The 25,548-nt window shown below is 41.2% G+C and overlaps 1 protein-coding gene across 1 annotated transcript in view; it reads right to left on the reverse strand.

Moving 5' to 3' along the window:
- The window catches only part of LOC126198764 (AP-3 complex subunit beta-2), a 264,029-nt gene that overhangs the window by 155,070 nt on the left and 83,411 nt on the right, over positions 1–25,548 (reverse strand). The window contains exons 6-10 of the mRNA XM_049935322.1: positions 24,902–25,048; positions 23,363–23,548; positions 20,625–20,777; positions 19,419–19,612; positions 7,549–7,622 (exon numbers count right to left, since the gene is read on the reverse strand). Of these exons, the coding sequence (XP_049791279.1) occupies positions 7,549–7,622; positions 19,419–19,612; positions 20,625–20,777; positions 23,363–23,548; positions 24,902–25,048 (754 nt within the window). The remainder of the gene's footprint in view (positions 1–7,548; positions 7,623–19,418; positions 19,613–20,624; positions 20,778–23,362; positions 23,549–24,901; positions 25,049–25,548) is intronic.

Raw genomic sequence — 25,548 nt, forward strand, 5'->3', positions numbered from 1 at the left:
GCTCTTGGTTGACCTGTTTCTCTTTTAATAATATTCCAAATTGTTTTAATTTTATTATCAGAGTTGCTGATTTCAGACATGATACACATACTTCTGGATTTTTTAATAACCTTTCTTAATATAGCACTGTAGTTTTTATAATGTTTGATAGTTTCTGGGTCACTACTCTTTCTTGCTGTCAGATACATTTCCCTTTTCCGGTTACGAAATATTTTTATACCCTTAGTGAGCCATGGTTTGTTACATGGTTTCTTCCGAGTATATTTAACTATTTTCTTGGGGAAGCAGTTTTCAAATGCATTTACAACAGTGTCATGAAATAAATTATATTTTAAATTGGCATCAGGTTCACGGTACACCTCATCCCAGTCTAATTGCTGTAGGCTTTCCCTGAAATTTGCAATTGTTAAATCGTTGAATGAACGTACTACTTTGGAGGACTGTTTAGTACTGCTGAATGGAGCTATGTCATATATTGTAACTAGCTGTGCACCATGATCAGAAAGACCATTCTTAACAGGCTGAGCATTTATCTGGTTAAACTTCTCTTGGTCTATAAAGAAGTTATTTATCAGTGAGCTGCTATCCTTTACCACCCGAGTAGGAAAATCAATAACGGGTGTCAAATTGAAAGAACCAAGTAATACTTCGAGGTCATTTTTCCTATTACCCTCTTTCATAGAATCTACATTGAAGTACCCACAAATAATAATTTGTTTCCCCCTGTCTGACAGATAGCACAACAAGGAGTCCAAATTTTTCAGAAATAGATGAAAATTTCCTGAAGGGGACCTATACACAGTTACAATTATAAATGTGCCTTTATTTAATTTAAGCTCACAGGCACATGCTTCTATATGTTTCTCTGCACAAAACTTTTTTGTTTCTATACTTTTTGCACAATGATAACTTTTGACATATATGGCAACTCCTCCTTTCTCCATATTTTCTCTAATTACATGTGCAGAGAGCTTATATCCACTTACATTTACCTTATCCATATCAGTAACAATGTGATGCTCAGACAGGCATAGTATATCTATTTCATCCTCAGTTTCTAAATCTTCTAAACAAACCAGAATCTCATCTATTTTATTCTTTAAACTCCCAATATTTTGATGAAATATACTTACATTATTTTTAATTATACTTTTATGAGAACCTTTCCTTATTCTAACATTTGCAGTACTCTCCTGTCTGAGTTTCTCATTGTGCTTAGACCTAGTTCCTATACCAGTGGTCACATGGTGTCCAGATAGGCAGATTATGTCAACTGGGTTGGGCGACTTTAATTCATCAATGTAATTACCTAGGACTGAGATACAACTTGGTGGGGATAAAATTTCTGGTGATTGGTGAAAATTTATAATTGACAGCTGTGATTGGTGATCCAATGTGCTAGAATTGTGCTGTTTAATTTCTTTCCTAAACTGATGATTTGTTTCAATCCTGACCTCTCGTAGAACTTGACATCTTTCTGTCTTACCTATCCTAAAAAAGGTGCTGCTCCAATACCTGTAACCACTGGTATTTTATCATTCATGGCAGTGCCTCCCCCCCTTCAATTTCCTGCTATTACCCCAGCCAGTTTACCCTTCCCTTCCCTGTTGAGATGTAGGCCGTGCCTAGTATAGTCCCACCTACTGAGAGAATCAACAGGAACCACACCAATATGAGCCCCCGCACCCGACCCAAGCAGCCGTTCCAACTCCAAATTAACTCTCCCAACAGAAGAGTTCAAATGAGACCGGTCATGGCGTCTCAGGACAGATACAAATTCAACATTGGTGTGTCTCGATGCCGACGCAATCTTTACCAGGTCACACTCTATACTGTACCCAGGATCTCTGTCGATACTGTTCCCTGGCCCTCCACAATAACCACTGTGTCTTCCCTGGTAAATCCTTTACAGAGTGAACCTAAATCCTCTGTCACCTGATCCAGACTAGCACCTCCCTATACATCAACATCCCTCATGTCCAGTGTCTTACTGCTACTGAACACTACCTTTCCTAACATCCTTCAGACTCCAAACCCACTACCTTATACACTTTACTAACTTTGTCCTAACCCACAACTATTTCTCATTTGAAGCGAAGGTATATAAACAAATCTGCAGCACAGCCATGGGCACCACATGGCACACTCCTATGCCAATATTTTTGTGGGCCATCTACAGGAGACCTTCGTAGCCTCCAAGAACACCAAACCCATAGTCTGGTTCAGGTTCATTGATGATATCTTCATGACACACTATCTTCATTCCCTCAGAACCTAACACCTTCTGTCCCATCCGCTTCATATGGTCCTCCTCAACCCATCATGCCACCCTCCTAGTTGTTGATCACCTCCACTCTGATGGCTTCATCTGCACCTCTGTTCACATTAAATGCACCAACCACCAACAGTATCTGCAGTTTGACAGTTGCTATCTCTTTCGGACCAAAAAATCCCTCGAATATAGCCTGTCCACCAGGGGACAGCATATCTGCAATGATAAACACTCCTTTGTTCAGTATGCTGAGGGTTTCATGAAGGCCTTCACAGGCAGGCACTATTGCCCAGACCTAGTCTGCAAACAGGTCTCCTGTGGCATTTCCCCCAACAACCCCAATCCTTCCACGGCCCCCCACCCCCCAAGAACCAGCCACAAAGGAGTGTCCCTTTCGTCACCCAGTACCACCCCTGACTGGAACAACTGAAGCGCCTCCATCTCCAGGGCATTGATTACCTATCACCATGCCCTGAAATGATGGACATCCGACCCGAGATACTTCCCACCCCTCCTAAGTGGTGTTCTGTCGACGATCCAACTTCCACAACACCCTAGTCCATCTCTATGCCACTCCCAATGCCACCTCCTTGCCACAAGGACCATTTCCCTGTGGAAGACAAGGTACAAAACCTACCCAATCCACCCGCCCAGCACTTCCTATTCCAGCTCTGTTACAGGTTTATCCTACCCCATCAGGAGAAGGGCCACCTGTGAAAGCAGCCATTTCAGTTACCAGTTCTGCTGCAATCATTGCACAGATGTTTATATTAGTATGAGAACCAACCAGCTGCCCACCAGAATGGACAGCCACTGCAAAACTGTGGCCAAGAGCAAAGTAGACAATCCCGTGGCACAACAAGCAGCTGAACATAATACACTTGATTTCAATGGCTGCTTCACTACCTGAGCCATCTGGATCCTTCTCTCCACCACCCGCTTCCCTGGACTACGCAGATGGGCGTTATGTTTATAACACATTCTATGCTTACGTAATTATCCCAGCCTCAACCTACTATAACATAATGTCCCCAAACTCTCCACCCAACAGCTTCCACCCACTCTGTCCTATTATCTCCTCCCCATTCTCGTCTTCTCCCTCCCCCTCCCCTGCTTATTTGCAGCCCTCTGCCGATGCATCTGCCTGTCTTTCCCTGCTCCTCTCTCTTTTTTTTGTTCCTTTTTCCCCCATGTCCCTGCCCCACAACCTCCTGATGCTGCAACTGTTGGTAGGCTAGTCCCTGCACACTCCACCAGACAGCGTTCACCGGGAGGGATGGGGGGGGGGGGGGGGGGCAGAGTTTCGTGCAGTGTACCAGATTTGATGTCCACTCCTCTCTTTTTTCTCCCCACCTATACACTACTTATCCCTTCCGCTTTCCTGCCCCCTGCAGACTGCTGCTTGTGTCCCACATGAGGCTGCATTCCGGCCCCAGATGCTGGAGTTGGCAATCTTGTGTACATGAGTGTGTGTGTGTGTGTGTGTGTGTGTTTTACTTACAAAGGCTGTGGCTGAAAGCTTTATGTGAGTGTTTTAATTGTGCCTGTCTGCAATTTGACATGTCTTCTTCATGGTAAGTACCAATCTGTCCTTTCATACATTGTTGATATTCCTACCTGGAGTTACCACTGTGTGGTAAAATTTTCATTTTCCTTAATTATCTGAATAATTTATTTTATCTCATCATACATTTCTTCAGTTTCTTTGTTATCTGTGGAGCTAGTTGGCACATGAAGATAGGTAAAAGAATGGACTCGCAAAATTAAAGACCACTATCTTTAGCAGTGGTTTGCTGTAGAATCTTTGAACACATTCTCAGTTCAAATATAATAAATTTCCTTGAGAGGAAAAAGTTTCTGTCCAGAAATCAGCATTGTTTTAGAACGCATCTCTCATATGAAACTCACCTTGCCCTTTTCCCACATGAAAGCCTGCAAATCATGGATGAAGGGTAACAGACGATTCCATATTCCTCGATTTCTGTAAAGTCTTATGTCAAAGCGGTAGGTGGATCAAAACAAAATGTCCAGACACTCTCTGACCAAAATGGTACTGAAACAGAGGATGACAGACTAAAGGCAGAAATACTAAATGTCTTTTTCCAAAGTTGTATCAAAGAGGAAGACTGCACTGTAGTTCTTTCTCTAGATTGCCTCACAGGTGTCAAAATGGTAGATATCTAAATAGATGACAGAGGGATAGAAAAACAATTAAAATCAGATGGGATACCAGTTCGATTTTACACAGAGTACGCGAAGGAACTTGCCCCTCTTCTTGCAGCGGTGTACCGTAGGTCTCTAGAAGAGCGTAGCATTCCAAAAGATTGGAAAAAGGCACAGGTCATCCCTGTTTTCAAGAAGGGATGTCGAACAGATGTGCAGAACTATATCTCTTAACGTATATCAGTTGTAGAATTTAGGAACACATATTATGTTCCAGTATGACGACTAGAAATCTACCCTGTAGGAATCAGCATGGGTTTCGAAAAAGACGATTGTGTGAAACTCAGCTTGCACTATTCGTCCACGAGACTCAGAGGGCCGTAGACACGGGTTCACAGGTAGATGCCATGTTTCTTGACTTCCGCAAGTGTTTGATACAGTTCCCCCCAGTCGTTTAATGAACAAAGTATGAGCATATGGACTATCAGACCAATTGTGTGATTGAATTCAAGAGTTCCTAGATAACAGAACGCAGCATGTCATTCTCAATGGAGAGAAGTCTTCCAAAGTAAGACTGACTTTAGGTGTGCCGAAGGGGAGTGTCGTAGGACCGTTGCTATTCACAATATATATAAATGTACTTGTGGATAACATCGGAAGTTCACTAAGACTTTTTGCGGATGATGCTGTAGCATATCGAAGGGTTGTAACAATGGAAAATTGTACTGAAATGCAGGAGGATCTGCAACGAATTGACGAATGGTGCAGGGAATGGCAATCAAATCTAAATGCAGACAAGTGTAATGTGCTGCGAATACATAGAAAGAAAGATCCTTTATTATTTAGCTACAATATAGGAGGTCAACAACTGGAAGCAGTTAATTCCATATATTATCTGGGAGTAGCCATTAGGAGTGATTTAAAATGGAATGACCATATAAAATTAATCGTCAGTAAAGCAGATGCCAGACTGAGATTCATTGGAAGAATCCTAAGGAAATACAGTCTGAAAACAAAGGAAGTAGGTTACAGTACACTTGTTCACCCACTGCTTGAATGCTGCTCACCGGTGCGGGATCCGTACCAGATAGAGTTAATAGAAGAGAGAGAGAAGATCCAACGGCGAGCAGCGCGCTTGATTACAGGATCATTTAGTAATCACGAAAGCGTTACGAAGATGATAGATAAACTCCAGTGGAAGACTCTACAAGAGAGACGCTCAGCAGCTCGGTATGGGCTTTTGTTGAAGTTTCGAGAACATAGCTTCACCAAGGAGTCGAGCAGTATATTGCTCCCTCCTATGTATATCTCACGAAGAGACCATGAGGATAAAATCAGAGAAATTAGAGCCCACACAGAGGCATACCAACAATCTTTCTTTGCACGAACAATACGAGACTGGAATGGAAGGGAGAACCGATAGAGGTACTCAAGGTACCCTCCACCACACACCGTCAGGTGGCTTGCGGAGTATGGATGTAGATGTAGAAGTCTGGTAGGACCACTTTTATTTTCTATATGCATAATCTGATCTGGCAGACAGGGTAAGCAGCAGTCTGTGGCTATTTGCTGATAATTCTATGGTGTTTGAGTGACTGTAGTACGATACTAGATGACTTACACGTAATTTGTAGTTGGCATGATGAATTGTAGCTAGCTCTAGAAGTAGAAAAGTGTAGGTAAATGCAGATGAACAAATCCTTAATATTCAAATACAGTATTAGTAGTGTGCTGATTGACACAGTCACACTGATTAAAATCTAGCTGTAATATTATAAAGGAATTCAAAATGGAATGAGCATGTAAGGACTTTAGTAAGGAAGGCGAGTGACTGACAGATTTATTGGGAGAATTTCACGAAAGTGTGGTTCATCTGTAAAGGAGACCGCCTGCAGGACACTAGTGCTACCCGCAGTTGAGTAACGCTTTAGTGTTTGGAATATGCACCAGGGTAGATTAAAGGAAGACACTGAAGCAATTCAGAGATGAGCTGCTAGATTCTTACCAGCAGGTCTGAACAACATGCAAGTATCACAGATGTGCTTTGGGAACTTAAATGGGAAACACTGGAGGGAAGATGACGTTCTTCTCTGTGAGCACTACTGAGAAAATTTAAAGAACTGGCATTCGAGGCTGACGGCAAAATGGTTGTACTGCCGCCAATGTACATTTTGTGTAAGGACCATGAAGATAAGATCAGAGAGATTAGGCCTCATATGGAGTCACATAGACAGTCATTTTTCCCGTACTCTATTTGCGGTGTATATATGTAGATGAAGATACTACTAGAGTGGGTGAGGGCTTTGTGTATATCTTAGCTATGATAATGCATTAACTATGCTATTCGTAATAGGTTACCCACATTCCTATTTTCTAATTCATAATTAAACATACTCCTGCATTATCACTATTTGATTTTGTATTTATAACCCCGTTTTCACCTGACCACAAGTCCTATTCTTCCTGACTCCAAATTTCACTACTTCCCACTGGAACTTCAACCTGTTTTCCTTTTTAAATTTTCTAATCTTCCTGCCCAATTAAGGGATCCCACACTCAAATCCATAAATGCCAGTTTTTTGTTTTTTCCTGATGACATCCTCCCGAGTAGTCCCCACACAGAGATCCGAATGAGGGAACCATTTTACCTCCAGAATATTTTACCCAAGAGGACGCCATCATCATTTAACCATACAGTAGAACTGCATGCCCTCTGGAATAATTACAGCTGTAGTTTCCCCTTGTTTTCAGCCGTTTGCAGTACCAGCATGGCAAGGCCATTTTAGATTGCATTACAAGGCCAGATCAGTCAATCATCCAGACTATTGCCCCTGCATCTACTGTTCTCTCGTCAGGAACCACACATTTGCCTGGCCTTTCAACAGATACCCATCCATTGTGGTTGCACCTACGGTATGGTTACCTGTATCACTGAGGCTGGCAAGCTACCCCACCAAGGGCAAGGTCCGTGATTCATGGTGGGGCTTAAGGGACTTTCAGAGCTTGTATTGACTGAGTTTTTACAAATGGCTATTCTGAATACAAATACATGACTATCGTTCACAACATGCTGAAGTTAACCAATATAGCCTGACTTAAAATGAGATACTCACCATCGCGGTTAGAGAGCAAAGACACCAGTCCATTCAGACATGTGTCCGTTACTTCTTTTATGTTTGATGCACATCTGAAAAAGAACAGCTTTCAAATGAAATGTACTTCTACATTCAAACATTTAAAATATTTAAAAGAAATGTTAATAATGTTCAATACATGAAACAAATGTTTAGAATAACATTACTGAGGCCCTCATCCTCCTTCCAACAGCTCAATAATACTTGAACCATCAAGATCATTCATTGTTTTCCTAATTACTAATCGTCTTCACACTTTCAGGTATCCACTCTAAAATATTGTGAATATTGGTTCTAATAAGGAGATAAATTCAATTATTAGATTAATTTATTGTAACCAGCCACTGCTCTAATATGCAAGGACAATACTTTGTTGTTCATTTCTGTCTACTGTCCTATTAATACCTTCCCATCACTGAATCAGCACTTGCAGTATCAGGATTAATTCTATGTAAAGTATGCCTTTCCCACAAGTCATTATATGTACCATACTGGTAGCAGTAATATTTTTGCTGTGGGAATATTCGTGCAGGGCAGTAATATAACACAAATATCCAGTTGTTACGAGAGTGTGCTGAAAGGTAATGCTTCCAAATTTTTATGTGAGAACTCATGCAGCTTATTAAATAAAACAATCATTATTAACATTCTACATCTTTGCTCTTCATGTCTACACATTTATGCTCAACATAGTCACTCTCGCAACGAACGTGTCTCCCAATGAGAGACCAGTTTATTGATACTGTTACTGTAGAATGTTTCACATTATTGATGGACCCACAACCTCACTTCTGTCAAAGTGAAGCCTTTAGGTTTTGGAACCAGATGAAAATTGGATGGGGCCAAGTTGTGACTGTATGGAGGATGACTGATGACAGTGAACCCAAGGAGCCACCATTGCTGCAGATGTCGCAGTGCTCATGTGTGGTCTGGCACTGTCGTGCTGAAGGAGAAGATGCTCCATGTGTGGACATACTGTTTGAATTAAAAAAATTTTTTACATCATGATGTTTCTCATGCAAGACAGTTATGTTACACACCACCATGTTACGCGCTAGAATTCAGTACCACCTAATAGCAGAAGGATGGAAATATGTAGACATGAGGAAGCTTTAGGAGTTCTCACATAAAAAATTCAGAGGCATTACTTTTCAGCATGCCCTCATAGATGGAGTAAGAAAAGTGTGCAGATAACAAATATGGCTCAAAAGAAAGTTTATTTATAGTTAATACAGAAAAATTCTATGTTGCTTAGGAAAGCAAGTTACTGTCAGCTTGAATCAAACTTACTGATTTTTCTTTTGAGTCATCAATCTTCTGACTGGTGTGATGTGACCCGCCACAAATTCCTCTCCTGTGCCAGCCTCTTCATCTCAGAGTAAAACTTACAACCTATATTCTCAATTATTTGCTGGATGTATTCCAATCTCTCGTCTTCCTCTACAGTTTTTGCCCTCTACAGCTCTCTCTAGTACCGTGGAAGACATTCCCTGATGTCTTAATAGATATCCTATCATCTTTCCCCTTCTCTTTGTCAGTCTTTTCCACATATTCCTTTCCTCTCCGATTCTGCACAGAACCTCCTCACTCCTTACCTTATCAACCTATCCAATTTTCAACATTCGTCTGTAGCACCACATCTCATATGCTTTGATTCTCTTCTGTTTTGGTTTTCCCATGATCCATGTTTCACTACCTTACAATGCTGTGCTCCAAATGCACATCCTCAGAAATTTCTTCCTCAAATTAAGGTCTATCTTAATAGACTTCCCTTGACTAGGAATGCTCTTTTAACTTCCTCTACTTTGTTACCATCAATCCTGTTTTTTTTAAGTTTCTCACTGTTCTCATTTCTACTACTTCTCATTACTTTTGTCTTTCTTGGATTTACTCTCAATCCGTATTCTGTACTCATTAGACTGTTCATTCTATTCAGCAGATCAAGTAATTCTACTTAAATTTCACTGAGGATAGCAATGTCATCGGTGAACTGTATCACTGATAGGTTTTCACTTTCAGTTTTAATCCCACTCCATCTTTCTTTTATTTCTATCACTGCTGCTTCAATGTACAGACTAAACAGTAAGTACTGAAGACTACTTCCTGATAAATAAAGATTACGGGAGCTAGCTGATATAAAAGCATGGCAGGACCTAAATTTATTACTGAAAGTCCTTTTTTTTTTATAGTGATGTGTGTAAGGTTCAATTTGTGAGGGGGGGGGATGGGGAGGGGTGTCCTAAGACAAGTTTACCCCACTTCAAAACAGACTCAGTTTTGTATTTTGTTAAATATATTTTGAACTTGTGATTCTTGTACAGGTGTATTACTACTGTACAGAATGCAGCAAGGCTTGACTATCTCAAAATGTGATGTACAGTAGATGCTATGCATTCAGCACTGTGTATGTCCATGGAGCAACTGAGGATGTTATAGTTTATGATCAACTAGGGTTATGGAAATTACAGAACTTTGTCTGCAGTAATTGCAAAAGTTATTCTAATACATACAAAATCGTTACTGCAGAAGGACAACATTTTCAGCTTTGTCTTCTTGATTTCGATCACAATTATTGCAATTTCTGACGTTGTCTTAGTAAGACATTCAAAGGTGAAAATGTTGTCCCGCCACAATTTGCACAGACTGTAAACATTGCTCTAAGGAGATAAAATCAATTTTGATCTGCGTTTTCCAATCGTGTTAAACATTATCGCTGTTTACAGACAGTGTTTCTTTAAGTGCAAAATGCCATATGAAGATGAAGAAATAACAGTTCGAAAGGTTCTTTTGAACTTGTGGGGAGTAAACCATCTGTTACATTTTATGTGGAGTATAGACTCCTGGATTATTCACGATGTCTTTGAATTTCAAACAAATTAAAGATATATAGATGTTCTTTACACTTCACAATTACAAGATGTAATGAAGTATTATATATTGTGGTAAATAACCTGAATTTTTACATGACACCTGATGTTTCCAATTTTAACAGCAGAATGATCATATCACTTGTCGGAATAAAAAAACAAATCTTCAGCCACACTGTACAGAAAAATTTGCAAACAATTACATAATGTAATCAAGGCCTACCACAACAAGCGTACAGAATTCTGCAAGCACTGACTTCCTAACAATAAACATGACACTTAGTCCAATTGTAATCAAACTCCCACACTTCTGGTCAGACAATCCACTACTGTGGTTCGCCCAACTTGAGATCCAATTTGTCTTGGCCTGCATCACCTGGATGAAACTAAACAGTTATGCAGTGACTGATCATAATGAACAAATATCTATGGAAGTCGAGTACATCCTAGCTTCACTGCCAAGCACTGAAAACTAAACCTCTTACAAGTATGTGCTTGTAATGCACTTGTCACAGTCACAAGCCAAGTAACTTGAAATTTGCTCTGAAGTGGAGAACCTGTTGATAGCACAAACACTTCAACTACATTGTAGTCTTCGCATGCTGGCAGGCAATGCAGTTAATGATGATTTTCTGCAGAAATCATGGCTGTCACATGAACAGAAAATAAGCCCACTGGTTATTGTAATGCTCTCGTTCACAAAGCTGACTGAACAGTCAAGATGCATCCCTCCTGGCACAATACAGCCATTAGTGCCAGTATCGAGAGTCTGCTGGAAGCACAAGTAAGTGAATTATCTAAGCAAGTTGTGACCCTATAAATACGGCGCTCAACAAGTGCATTGAGCAAAAACAAGTGTTCACCCATAAGGAAGAATATCTACTGGTATCACAAAAAAACTGCAAATTGCAGCAATGGTGAATGATGTCAAAGCAGACAGTTGTCGACTTTTCATAACAGAGCTCTCTACCACACTTCAAGTTCTTGTTGATAGAGGTGATGATGCCTCAGCTTATTCTTCGTCTCGTCTTTCGTGGCAAAATACCAATAGCAGTCACCTGTATGATGCAAACTGATCTTCCATAAAGACCTACAGCTACATCACCTTACATCTACACTACAATTTTCAACATTAATTTGTACGGAGCTTCACTGTTGCCAAAATGGTGTACTAAAATGTTACAAAAGATTTCTTATCATCTTATGGCCTTCTCCCTCTTCTCTGCCAATGATACCTGCTTGGCTCTACAACACAGCTGTCTTATTGTGGACGCCAATGATATGCCAATGCTGCCGGCATCAGAGTGATTGTTGATGATTCATAATACAATGACTTGTTTTGCCAATTCACTGAAATCACCGGTCTACAGCCTGCAGCTGTAGCACCAATAAAAAATTCAAGACGAAACCACACTGTAATTATGCAGGATCACCAGTTCAAGCAAGACCTCATCATCTGTCTCCAGACAAACTCCAGATCACAAAGTAAGATTTCTTTCTACGAAGAGCGCAAGGAAACTGTTGCCCTTTATACAGTAGCTGGGCCTCATCACTTCATATTGTCCCTAAGAAGAGCAACAGATGGCACTCTTGTGGAGACTGTCATCACCTTAAGGCCAGAATTATACGTAATCACTATCCTGTGCCACAATGAAGACTTTACTATGTACATTCATGGTGAGACTGTTTTCTCCAAGATTGACTTCACCCATGCTGTTTATCACATACCCACTTCACTGACAATATTTTGAAAAGGATGGCTTGCTACTCACCATATAGAAGAGATGTTCAGCCACAGACACAAACAAAAAAATGACTGCTAAATGTGAGCTTTTGGCCAAAAGGCTTTCTTCTACAGCACACACACACACACACACACACACACACACACACACACACACACACACACACAAATGCAACTCACACACATGTCTGCAGTCTCGGGCAACTGAATCCACAATGCGAGCAGCAGCACCAGTACATGATGGGAGTGGCAACTGGCTGGGGGTAAGGAGGAGGCTGGGGCGGGGAGGGGGAGGGATAGTATGGTGCGGGTGGCAGACAGTGAAGTGCTGCAGTTTAAACAGAGGGCAGGAGAAAAGGTGGGAAGAAGGGGGAGGGGGGGGGGGGGAGTTATGGAAAAAAGAGAGATAAAAAGAAATTAAAAGACTGGGTGTGGCAGTGAAGTGACAGATGTGTAGTGCTGGAGTAGGAACAGGGAGGGGGCAGGTTGGGTGAGAACAGTGACCAATGAAGGTTGATGCCAGGAGAGTTACAGGAACACAGGATGTATTGCAAGGAAAGTTCCCACCTGCCCAATTCAGGAAAGCTGGTGTTGGTGGGAAGGATCCATATGGCACAGGTTGTGAAGCAGTCATTGAAATGAGGGATACCATGTTTGACAGCGAGTTCAGCAACAGGGTGGTGCACTTGTTTCTTGGCCACAGTTTGTTGGTGGCCATTTATGAGGACAGACAGCTTCTTGGTTGTCATGCCTACATATAATGCAGCACAGTGGTTGCAGTTTAGCTTGTAAATCACACGACAGGTTTCACAGGTAGCCCTACCTTTGATAGGATAGGTGATGTTAGTGACCAGATTGGGTGGTCTTGCATCTAGATCTACTACAGGGGTATGAGCCATGAGGTAATAAGGTATTGAGAGGAGGAGTTGTGTAAGGATGGACAAGTATATTGTGTAGGTTTGGTGGATGGTGGAATACCAGTGCAGGAGGGGTGGGAAGGATAGTGGGGAGGACATTTCTCATTTCTGGGCATGACGAGGTAATCGAAACCCCTGGTGGAGAATGTAATTCAGTTGCTCCAGTCCTGAATGGTACTGAGTTACGAGGGGAATGATCCTCTGTGGCCGGACTGTGTGACTTTGGGAGGATGGAGGGAGACTGGAAAGTTAAGGCAGGGCAGATTAGTTTATATAAATGTTGGTAGCATAATTAAGTTCAGTGAAGGCTTCAGTGAGACCTTTGGTATATTCCGAGAGGGACTGCTCATCACTGCAGATGCGACGACCATGGGTGGCTAGGCTGTATGGAAGGGACTTCTTGGAATGGAAAGGGTGGCAGCTGTCGAAGTGGAGGTATTGCTGGTAGTTAGTAGGTTTGATATGGACGGAGGTACTGATGTAGCCATCTCTGAGGTGGAGGTCAGCATCTAGGAAGGTGGATTGTTGGGTTGAGTAGGACCAGATGAAGCAAATGGGGGATACGTTGTTGAGGTTCTGGAGGAATATGGATATGGTGTCCTCACCTTCAATCCATATAGCAAAGATGTTATCAATGAATCTGAACCAGGTGAGGGGTTTAGGACTCTGGGTTTTTAGGAACGATTCCACTAGATGGCCGATGAATAGATTGGCATAGGATAGTGCCATGTGTGTACCCATAGCCGTACCCCGGATTTGTTTGTAGGTAATGCCTTCAAGGGAACAGAAATTGTGGGTGAGGATATAGTTGGTCATGGCAAACTAGGAAGCAGGTTGTTGGTTTGGAATCCATAGGGCATTTGGGAAGGTAGTGTTCAATAGCAGTAAGGCCGTGGGTATTAGGACTGTTAGGGTACATGGAGGTGGCATCAATAGTGACGAGCAGGGCAGCATGTCGTAAAGGGACAGGAACTGTGGAGAGTTGGTGGAGGAAATAGTTGGTATCTTTTAAATATATGAGGGTACGTTCTAGGCAATAGGGTGAAGGTGTTGCTCTATGAGAGCAGAGATTCTCTCAGTGAGAGCACAGTAACTGGCCACAATGTGGTGTCCTCGGTGGTTGGGTTTATGGACTTTAAGAAGCATGTTGAAGGTAGGAGTGTGGGGAGTGGTAGGGGTAAGTAGAGAAATAGACTCTGGGGAGAGGTTCTGGGATGGGCCTAGGGATTTGAGGAGTGACTGGAGATCCTGCTAGATTACTGGAATGGGGTCACTGTGGAAAGGTTTGTAGGTGGAAGTATCTGACAGCTGATGGAGTCCGCTAGGTAATCCTTGTGGTTCAAAACAATGGTGGTGGAGCCTTTGTCCGCACGTAGGATTATAAGGTCATGATCAGTTTTTAGATGGTGGACTGCGGTTCTTTCTGTGAATGTAAGGTTAGTTTGCATGATGGGGGATTTGGGGAATGATGGTGAGGCAAGGTTCGAGGTTAAGAAATTCTGGAAAGTTTACAGGGGTGGTTGGGGGCAGTGTGGGTGGATCACGATTGGATAGAGGAGTGAACTGAGTTAGGCAAGGTTCATTTTTTCTTATCCTAACCAGATCCCTGTCCCACATACTGTTCTGCCGTTGTTGCTTGGCTCATGAAATCCCCCCTAATGGCTTTACCATCAACTTATCCATCTCTGGTTGCCACCCCTCCTTCCACAATGACCTCCACCTCTTCAGATTCCACCAATCGTTAGCCCTCACCAACATAGTCCTGCAAAACCATATCAACCAAGCCCAAACCTCCTTGCAGTACCTTCTCTCCATCCTCAAAATTCTCCTGCTATGTAATCCCAAATTCCTGGAACATATAACACACATTCAAACTCTTGCCCTGCAGGAAATTGAGCAACATGCACAATGACACCTCAAAAAGCTCTCCATCCTGCTCACTTCTTACTACCACCTCAGAGTACCACAGTCCACCACCTCTACAATAACCTCCAAACCTCCCCTACGTCCCCTCATAGCTGACAAACCCTGTCTCGCAGACCTATTACATTCACCCCACCCTCCAAAATTCCCTCCCACCACCACACACAATCCAGAACCTAAACAGACCCACAACACAATCATCAACCTTTCCTCTAGAAACGTTACTCCCACAGAAATATCAGTCCTTTCCAAAGGCCCACTCCCAAATTCAGTCATGCAGCACTTTTTAAAGATCTTCTCTCCTTCTCCCGGTCCCTACACTTTTTCGCCACCAACCCAACCAATCAGACTCAACCAAAGACGAATACTGAACCTTGCCTAACTCCATTCACTCCTCCATCCAACCATGATCCACCCACACTGCCCCCTAACCACCCCCTGTAAACTTTCCAGAATTTCTTAACCTCGAACCTTGCCTCACCATCATTCCCCAAATCCCCCATCATGCAAACTAACTTCACATCCACTGAAAGAACCAAAGTTCACCACCTAAAAACTGATCAAAACCTTAAAATCCTTCCTGCGGGCAAAGGCTCCACCACCGTTGTTTTGAACCATAAGGATTATCTGGTGGAGGACTGTCAGCTGTCAGATACTTCCACCTACAAATCTTTCCACAGTGACCTCATTCCAGTAATCCAGCAGGATCTCCAGTCACTCCACAAATCCTTAGGCCCATCACAGAACCTCTCTCCAGAGTCCATCTCTCTACTTACCCCTACCACTCCCCACACTGCTACCTTCAACATGCTTCCTAAGTCCATAAACCCAACCGCCCAGGATGTCCCATTGTGACCAGTTACTGTGCCCTCATTGAGAGAATCTCTGCTCTTGTACTCCAACACCTTCAAACTATTACCCAGAACCTACCCTCCTATATAAAAAATACCAACCATTTCCTCCACCGATTCTCCACAGTTCCTGTCCCTTTACAAGGTGCCCTGCTCCTCATTATTAATGCCACCTTCGTGTACACTAACATTCCTAATTCCTGTGGGCTTACTGCTATTGAACACTTCCTTTCCAAACATCCTATGGATTCCAAACCAACAACCTCCATCCTAGTCACCATGACCAACTACGTCCTCACCCACAATTACTTCTCCTTTAAAGGCAAATCCAGGGTATGGCTATGGGGACCCGCATGGCACCATCCTACGCCAACCTATTCATGGGCCATCTAGAGGAATCCTTCCTAAAACCCTTCTATACAGCCTAGCCACCACAGGTTGTTGCCATCTACAGTGACGAGCAGTCCCTCTCAGAATTTACCGAGGGTCTCACTGAAGCCTTCACTGACTGTAATTATCCTACCAACCTTGTACAAAAACAAACCTGCCCTTCCTTATCTTTCCAGTCTCCGACCACTTCCCGAAGTCCCACAGTCCGGCCACAGAGGAGAATTCCCCTCGTAAGCCAGTATCATCCAGGATTGGAGCAACTGAATTACATTCTCCGCCAGGGTTTCAATTACCTTTCGTAGTGCCATGAAATGAGAAATGTCCTGCTCACTATCCTTCCCACCGCTCCTACAGTGGTCTTCTGCTGTCCACCGAACCTGCATAACATACTCGCCCATCCTTACACAACCCCTGCTCCCAATCCCTTACCTCATGGCTCATACCCCTGTAATACACCTAGATGCAAGACCTGTCCCATACATCCTCCTACCACTACCTACTCCAGTCCGGTCACTAACATTACCTATCACATCAAAGGCAGGGCTACCTGTGAAACCAGTCATATGATTTACAAGCTAAGTTGCAACCACTGTGCTGCATTCTACATAGGCATGACAACCGAGAAGCTGTCTATGTGCATGAATAGCCATCGACAAACTGTCGCCAAGAAACAAGTGGACCACTCTGTTGCTGAACATGCTGCCAAATATGATATTCTTTATTTCAATGACTGCTTCACAGCCTGTGCCATATGGATCCTTCCCATCAACACCAGCTTTTCTGAACTGCGCAGGTGGGAACTTTCCCTGCAATACATCCTATGTTCCCATAACTCTGCTAGCCTCAACCTTCGTTAGTCACTATCCACACCCATCCAGCCGCCTCCCTGTTCCCATTCTAGCACTACACATCTGTCATTTCACCAGCATACCCAGTCTTTTAATTTCTGGGGGTGTGTGTGGGTATTGTTGACAAAGGCCTTAATAGGCAAAAGCTATGATTGTGTGTATTTTTTTGCTGTGCCAATTGTGACTCAGCATCTCCGCAGTATGGTGAGTAGCAACTTTCCTTCTCTAATATTGTTACATTACATTCTGGATTTTCCATTGTTTGATAACTACAGACTTGAGAGTTCTGTTAGATCTATACTGATGACATGCTTGTAAAGCTGCCCAGCAAGACAGAACATCTAGCAAAACTACAAAAACTGTTCACTAGGCTATGATAACATAACTTAGTGATTAATGCATCAAAATCTATCTTTGGAGCGACTGAAGGAAAATTCTTAGTGTACCTTTATGAATGTACTACGAATCCTGGCATTTTCAAGACAGAGCGGAAACTATTTCTCAATTTCTCCAGCCCACTGCAATACATAAAATTCTGCCATTTCTTTCACAAATTTTAATTGATATTTTGTGAGCAATTATGCAATAGTGACAACATCCTTCAGCAAATTCCTACAAAGTTCACCTAAACTTGGACACACACTACAATGAACTAATGAAAATAAAGCATCCTACACCACAGAAAAGCTGCTATTGCAGAGGCTGCATTAATAGCTCACCCTCTTCTTGGCGCACCGCTCGTAGCCATGGTGAGCGCAGCATCAACTGCCAACGGAGCTGTATTACAACATACACAAAATGAATTATTTCATTTTATTATGTAAAAAGTTATCATCATCACAATGAAATTGCTCAACAAATGACCACAAACTCTACATAGCACTGGCCTCAATCAAAAACTTTAGGCACATGCTCGAAGATAGACATTTCATTCTTATCATAGACAATAAGCTGCTCATGTTCGCTTTCTTTTCAGAAGCCAGACACGGCATCACCGTGCCAGTTACAGTCTGTGCACCTACGCAGGTTCCATCTATTACATAAAATGCCACACATATTTTTCTCAATTATTTTATAAATTGCATCCAAAGACATCATTTTTCAACTTTTTCTGTTGAATTTAATGCTGCAATTTGTTTCATGTCTGTTGTCATTTCAGTGAACATCATTAACAACATATATTGTGAGATGTGTTGCTAGATATTAACCCAACAGTTGTTACTCTGATGAAATATCATGTTTAATTGAACACTGGTTTTGGTGTTGTTATAGTTGGCCATTCATCTGGTCACTGCATCTTCCGGCACTAAATCTGCCACGCAAATGGGCCGTATGTAGGCACTTCTCCACCAGAGCTGGTAGCAGAGATGCTAGCTGTGTGCACACTGCCGACAACGGTGCTGCAATCACAGAACTATTCTTCACTTGCAGTTGCATGCTTCCACATGCAGATATTTGTTTCCCTGCCTATAAAGGTCATGACATGGGCACAAACAGACAAATGGGTCCACTCTCAGCTTAATGCAGGCCGCATCCCATGGTCCATCAATCAGAGCCACATGCCTTGTCGGCATCATAGTGTCCCAGGCAGCTGCCATTGGTTAAGCATCACCTCCTATTGGCCACCGCAACAGCACATCATACGCTTTGCCACCTGTTGGGATCATCACATCTCAGGCAGTCATCATGAGTTGAATACTGCCTCCCATCAGCCACTGATGGCTGCTAATGCCAGTGCCAGCTCATTGGCTTTACTGACACTGTCGCTCAGCTGGGTTTCCACCACACACTGATTTCACAGCTCCCACTGGACTCCTACCAAGCCGACACATCATACCAAGCATCATTCACATCTCCAGCACAACATCATGCCAGATGCCAGGCATTCCTGCACCACAGCCTACACCAGGTTCCTGCAAAGCCCACACCAATGCCACTAGGACTGGCCAGACAGTACCCTGTCTACGAGACCTGGAGAAGCATCCCGAGTTATATTTACCAGATGCCATACTGTTAACTTTTGCCTATGGTTGTGCAATAAAGTGTGCAGCAGTTGCCACCAGGCAAGGACACGAAAAGGATAAATCTGAGAAGAGAACAATGAGTGAGTAAACCCACACCAGAAAAACCTACGTAGTCACAAGACTACTTTATCTCTCACATTTTTTATTTGCTTGCTTACATCTGTGTCGCAAAACACGAGTATCAATTAATATTAGAGTGACTAAAATATTTTATATTTTTGTTAAAATGTGCACCTTATTTCATGCCATACTTATTTAGCTATCAAATATGAAATGTTTACTTACCTTCCTATAGCTTGAATAGTAGCAGCAACAAATTCCTTGTCATTGCTTGAAATATAAGTTTGAAACTCTCTCAGAATAACTGAAATACTTGTTTCTGTTGCAAGGTTTGTCAATATTTCTAGTTTCAATAACTTTATGTGAGTAGGGTCACTTGTTCGCACAAAAAAGCTCTTCAAAAATGGTTCAAACATTCCCTGAAATTTGTAACAGGTTACAGTTATTACCTTGCAATAACAGAACTTTTACTTGTGTGAGGAAAGGACTTTTTATGGAGGTGGTTGAAGAAAACAAGGAGACCTGTAAAAATGAAAACAAAAGGAAAAAGCAGAAGAAGTAATCATCATATGTAGTACTGAACAACAACGGCTTCAGTGAAAGCAAAATAAAAAGAAGAAAATCATGGAGATAGTGTAAAGCACAATTAGAAAACAATGATTTGCCCAAAAGCATTGAGCATTAGAATGCTGCTTCCAGGAGCCAGGGAAGAGGGCTGGCCCAAGATCGAATCCACGTAGCAAATTAATGACAAGGGCTGTTGTGTCGGCCAGTGTGGATGTGGTTTTTAGATGGTTTTCCCACATCTGCCATGATGAATAACGACCTGGTACCCATGTCCCTCCTCACAAGATTCGTAATCACTTCAGACATACTCTCTCACTTTTATGTGGGATGATCACACTAGCCGCAAACAGATAAGACACATTCATTCTGTACTGGAGGTGTTGGGGTTGTGACAAGATGAGCAGTTAGTCAACCTCTACCCCTAACACTATCCAATCCAGATTAACATGCTGACCTCATCTATATACAGGACAAAACCAGAAAAATGAAGAAGAGGTCAACGAAGACAATACACAATCCAAAGCAGCCCAGAACAAATAAATATGTGCAAAGCTGAGATACCTTGTTTTTATCTTGACTGAGTGCATGCCATGATTAACATTTCTGTCTCAAGTAGGATTTGGCTGCTGGAGACAGAATTGAACCGGAAAAACATTCCCAGAGGGAAAAATCAACTAAAAAGGGGTAGAGGCATAGAAAACAAGCAACAGTGTCAAATCTATGACAGGTAACAGAAAGATGATGGTGAAAGTAATGACTAAAATTAAATAATGTGTGCAATATACCAAAGTTTTCTCTCTAGCACCTTAAGATTCAGACATCTTACACATGATTTATTAACTATGGAATATGCTAATTACTTACCTTCCTGAGAGTTGAAATAGAAGCAATGCAGTTAAGTACCACTGACTGAACTTCACGATGAGATCTAAGAAGGCGTATCAGTGCCTTGGCAACAACATTCACCTCAGACCTTGGTGCTAAATGATGATACAGCTGAGCTACTGCCATTACTACCTTCACATATGAAAAGAAAACAATCAAAATAAATATCCTTATTTAAATACAAAAAGGTTTATGAACGAAGATTCAGTTTCATTTCTACAAAAATTTGGAAGTTCAGCACTCCACAGAAGTTAAATATGAAGCATTTGTAATTCTATAATGTGCACCTATAAACAAACATCCAAGGCATTAGATAATTGTTGTGTTTATGTTTTTATTTGTGACATTTGTTATGGCTTCTAGCAAATTAATATATTCATTTCCCAACACAAATATTGAGCAGGTTTTCAGTGAAATACTAAAAATACAATTATAAGATCTAGAAGTAGTATATCATCACTCAACATCAACTTCAACTACAATAAAACAGGTTTCTTGCTCATTCTTTGGTGTAAGCATTCAGTATGAACAGTAAATTGAATACAAGGGTTGACTGAAAAGTCGTGCCTCCACCTTTGTAACTGTTCAACAGATGGCAGCATTGGTATGTGGCAGGTACTGGTTTGTTCTGTAGCCTCTTCTCTACAGCTCCAGTTGGCGGGAAGCCTTAGCATTGAATGGTTGTGTTTTTACAGTGTAAAGTATGGAACCCTGTGCACACAACTGACGGTCAATGCGATTTAAGCAGCGTGCAATCATTGAATTCTTGACAGCAGAAGGTGTCACCCCAAAAGAGATTCATCAGAGAATGAAAGCAGTTTATGGTGATTGTGCTGACGTGAGTACTGTGCGTCATTGGGCAAGTAAGTTTAAAGATGTTGAGACGGGAACATCTGACCTGCGTGACAAACAAAGAGTGGGACGTACCGTGATAGCAACCACCGAGTTTCACAAGCAACAATTGATTCAGGACAATTGTCGTGTCACTCAGAGAGAAAGTGCAAGCACAATCGGCATTTCATAAGAACATGTGGGTCACTTTATTGCTTTGCTTGGCTATCGGTAGATCTGTGCACAATGGGTACCCCAGATGCTGACTCCTGAATTTAAAGCGCACAGACCTGAAATTTTCCAGGAATTCCTCTTGCGTTACGAGAATGAAGGTGACGCCTTTCTCTGTTCAATTGTGACAAGAGACGAAATGTGGGTACACCATTACGACCCGGAGACGAAACATCAGTCTATGGAATATCGACACAAAGACTTGCCCCAGGAAAAGAAATTCAAAACACAGCCTTCAGTTGGAAAAACCATGGCCACGGTGTTCTGGGACGCAGATGGTGTTATCCATGTTCATTTCCTTGATCGTGGAACAACAATAAATTCAGAGCGTTACGTCACAATGCTGTGAACTCTGAAACAATGGCTAACAAGGGTCCAAAAGGAAAAGGAAAATGTTTTCCTGCAGCATGACAGTGCCAAAGCACACACTTCACGTGCCACCACAGCAGAACTTCAGAGACTGAATCTCACCACCGTACGGCATCCTCCGTACAGTCCAGATTTAGCACCGTCTAACTTCCATCTGTTCCCGATAATGAAAGACTATCTGTGGGGACATCATTACGCTTCTGATGAAGATGTAGAGAAAACTGTGAGACTGTGGTTGCAGAAACAGAGTGTTGACTTCTTCCGTGACGGCTTCAGAAAACTTGTTCATCATTGGCAGGAATGTATCCAATTGGATGTTGACTATGTGGAAAAGTGAATACTGGTAATTAAAGACACATTCTAAGGATTATTTCTGCATTTGAGTTATTAAAATATTCCCATCCAAACCCAGTTAATGAAGGTGGAGGCATTACTTTTCATCCAACCCTTGTAAAATACAAACATGCAAGGATTTTTATTTATTAGTGATGAGATTTGAGTGTCTCACATCCAGGTCTTGCCCGTAATTTTAATCTGGCAGGAAGTTTCATTACACCATACTCTCCACTGAACAGTGAAACAATCATTCCCATTAACATCATCATTGATCTGTTTTTGTGTTCCCAAGCCATTTCTGATCTAATGCAAAAACTACTCCATCAGATGAAACCCCCCCTCAGAAAGAGATATATAATATTTTTCTCCTCCCATAAAAAACCACTTTTTGCTACTTTTTACCTTATTTTCAACACATTTATTGGCCTGTACAACTTACATGATATCTCAAGTTTTTATTTAGCCTTAATTTCACTGAAATTTATTATTTAGATTATTATTTTGATTTTTCTGATTTCCTTGGTGTAATTGATTTTTATTAGTGTCCACATAATTGGAAAATACAATTTACTGATACTAGCACTAAAAAAAGCCAAGAGCTAATTAGTGTATATTAAAAAAAAGTGTGTATTCAACTTGAAACCTGCAACACATTTATGGAAGAACAGTTTGTAAGTTGTGAATATTTGATTATTGATCTGACGTATGCTGCATTCACGTTTTGAAGGACTTTAAGTCAAATACTCTCCTAGGCATCCAGATTTAGATTTGTTGTTGTTTCCTTAAGTCACTGAAGATTAGTTCCAAGATATCTCTCTACCCGATTTGCTATTCTGCCCCATATCTAATGACACCATCAACAGGTCTTTTTGCGATTATCTTTCTCTATAGTATTAAAATGAAGGGGAAAAAAAATTGTATGTGACAAAACAAGGAAAACTAGTACTCACTGAGGCATTTCTACTCTGAAGCAGTGGCTTTGCATTTCTCAAAAGCAATCTGTGATCTGGATCCAAAGAGTATGTCTTCTTTGGCTTTTCAGTTTTCCCTTTGCTTTCATTATCATCATCATCCTCATCCTCATCTTCATCATCATCATCATAAAAAGGTTTGTCTTCTTCATCATCACCTGGATCCTGCCAAGTTTAGTAGGTATGTTATATATGAAATCACATTTTCTTATTTACATATTTTATTAACAGTAAATGTCTCTACAAAAACTTTATTGGTATTCTATGAAAGCTAGAAAACAATGAAAGAAAATATAAAAACAGTTACTGATTTGAAAGTCATGTGTATATCAACAGAGGTGTCTCTGCAGAAAATATAGCCAAGGACAGGAAAAATTAAACCTAGAATCAAATCACAATTTGTTCTTCCCAAAATGCACATTTATACTGGACTGACATTAAGAGAAAACTAACAGCATATTGGCATGTTGTACTGTAGTTTTCTCATCTTTGAATTTCTATCCTGTTTAGAATTCTGATCAGTAAGTTGAAACTATGACATAGTTATAAGATGATAGCATACACAATGGCACAGAAAAATACTGTATAACACTTATCAAACATTTAATAGTACACTAGGGTTTAAAGTCACTGAAAGGGCAATTAGTAGCTTGAGAACAGAAGTAGATACAGAAGTATTTTCAGTTTTCAAACTAGATCAGATACACTGTTGCACACAAAGTGGGGAGACCCTGGAGGATGTGGTACTGTCAAAAACATATTTTCACAAGAAATGACATAGTAATTGATCATTTAATTATTATTAGGAGTCACAGACATGTGAATTGGTTAAATGATAATACTTCCCTAGTTTTACTGTTATTTCATTTCCCTCTGGATAGTCTATAGCAATTGCAGCATTTTTTAGACATTTTCAAGTGATTACTTATTGCCCTTCTGAAACCAATAACTAGTTTCTCAAAGGACAATAATAAATTACTTGAAAATGGCTGCAAAGCTGAAACTGCAGAGGACAATACAGAAAGAAGTAAAACAACAGTCTTGTTACTTCTATACCTCTTAAGTGGAATAATTTAAGGGTAAGGAGGAAGTAACACATTTTATATATTTTTTCACTTACATACTGATAAAGTTTATCACAAATATCTACTGCATACCACTAAGCACAGGCAACAATTTGAAGGCTATCACTGAGAAACACCATCAGAAACAAAAATTATAAAAACGTATAAATAAAACTGAACTTATGTGCAGATGGGAACGGGAAGCACAACACGTCAATCTTGACCACAGTCAACAACAACAGGCAGTAAAAGAATTATGTCAGTCACTCTTTTCTATACACTTTTTGAACTCATTAGCAAAAAGTAGCAATGAAAATAATAGTACTGAGTGTCTAGTTTTGTTCAATGGTATTTGACCTCTCAATGAAAACAAAAACTTTCAATTTTATCACACATGTATACAACACAAAAGTATCTGCAACACAGTCTCAGCCAAAAAGTTACCACAACTTACTCCAATATTAGGATCCACAAACTGTGTCCGCGCATAGCGTGTCAGCATGTTGATGATGATGACCTGACCCCATTCATCAACATCTACTAATAGGTTGCACAGTTTGCGGTAATTTTTGTGTATAAGATCAATCCGTTCTGGGCATACCTACATACAAAACCAAAATTACAAAAAGAAACAGTACTCATTTAAAAATGAATTAATGCAACACAGTTTCACCATATTTTAGAGAACAGATGAGAAGCATCGAGAATGGACACTGAAGTGGGAGGACAGCACAGCTTGTGGGAGAAGGTAGGATTCATAGTAAGCGGCTGGATTTATGTGATTGGGTGGGGTTTGTAGAAGGGTGGATGGTTTATGAAAGGTTGCAGTATTTGTTGGATGGAGCAGAGGACTATTGGAAATCAAGATGTGCGAACATTCTGACTGGAAGGGGTGAAATGAGCAGAGTGTATTACGTAGTGGGTGGAATTCAGAAGAGAAGGGTGTTGAGAAGTGTGAGAGAGATCCATGAGAGTAATGGACGGTGATACCTGGAGGAACTGGGGAGGAAGGTAAGAAGGACTGGTGAGAAGGGCAGGATGTGCTAGGAAGACAAGGAGAGGTGGGGGGCAGTGGGATTATCAAGATGAGAAGAAGAATGT

Source organism: Schistocerca nitens, chromosome 8 (genome assembly GCF_023898315.1).
Source record: "Schistocerca nitens isolate TAMUIC-IGC-003100 chromosome 8, iqSchNite1.1, whole genome shotgun sequence".
In the NCBI taxonomy this organism is placed as follows: Eukaryota; Metazoa; Arthropoda; class Insecta; order Orthoptera; family Acrididae; genus Schistocerca; species Schistocerca nitens.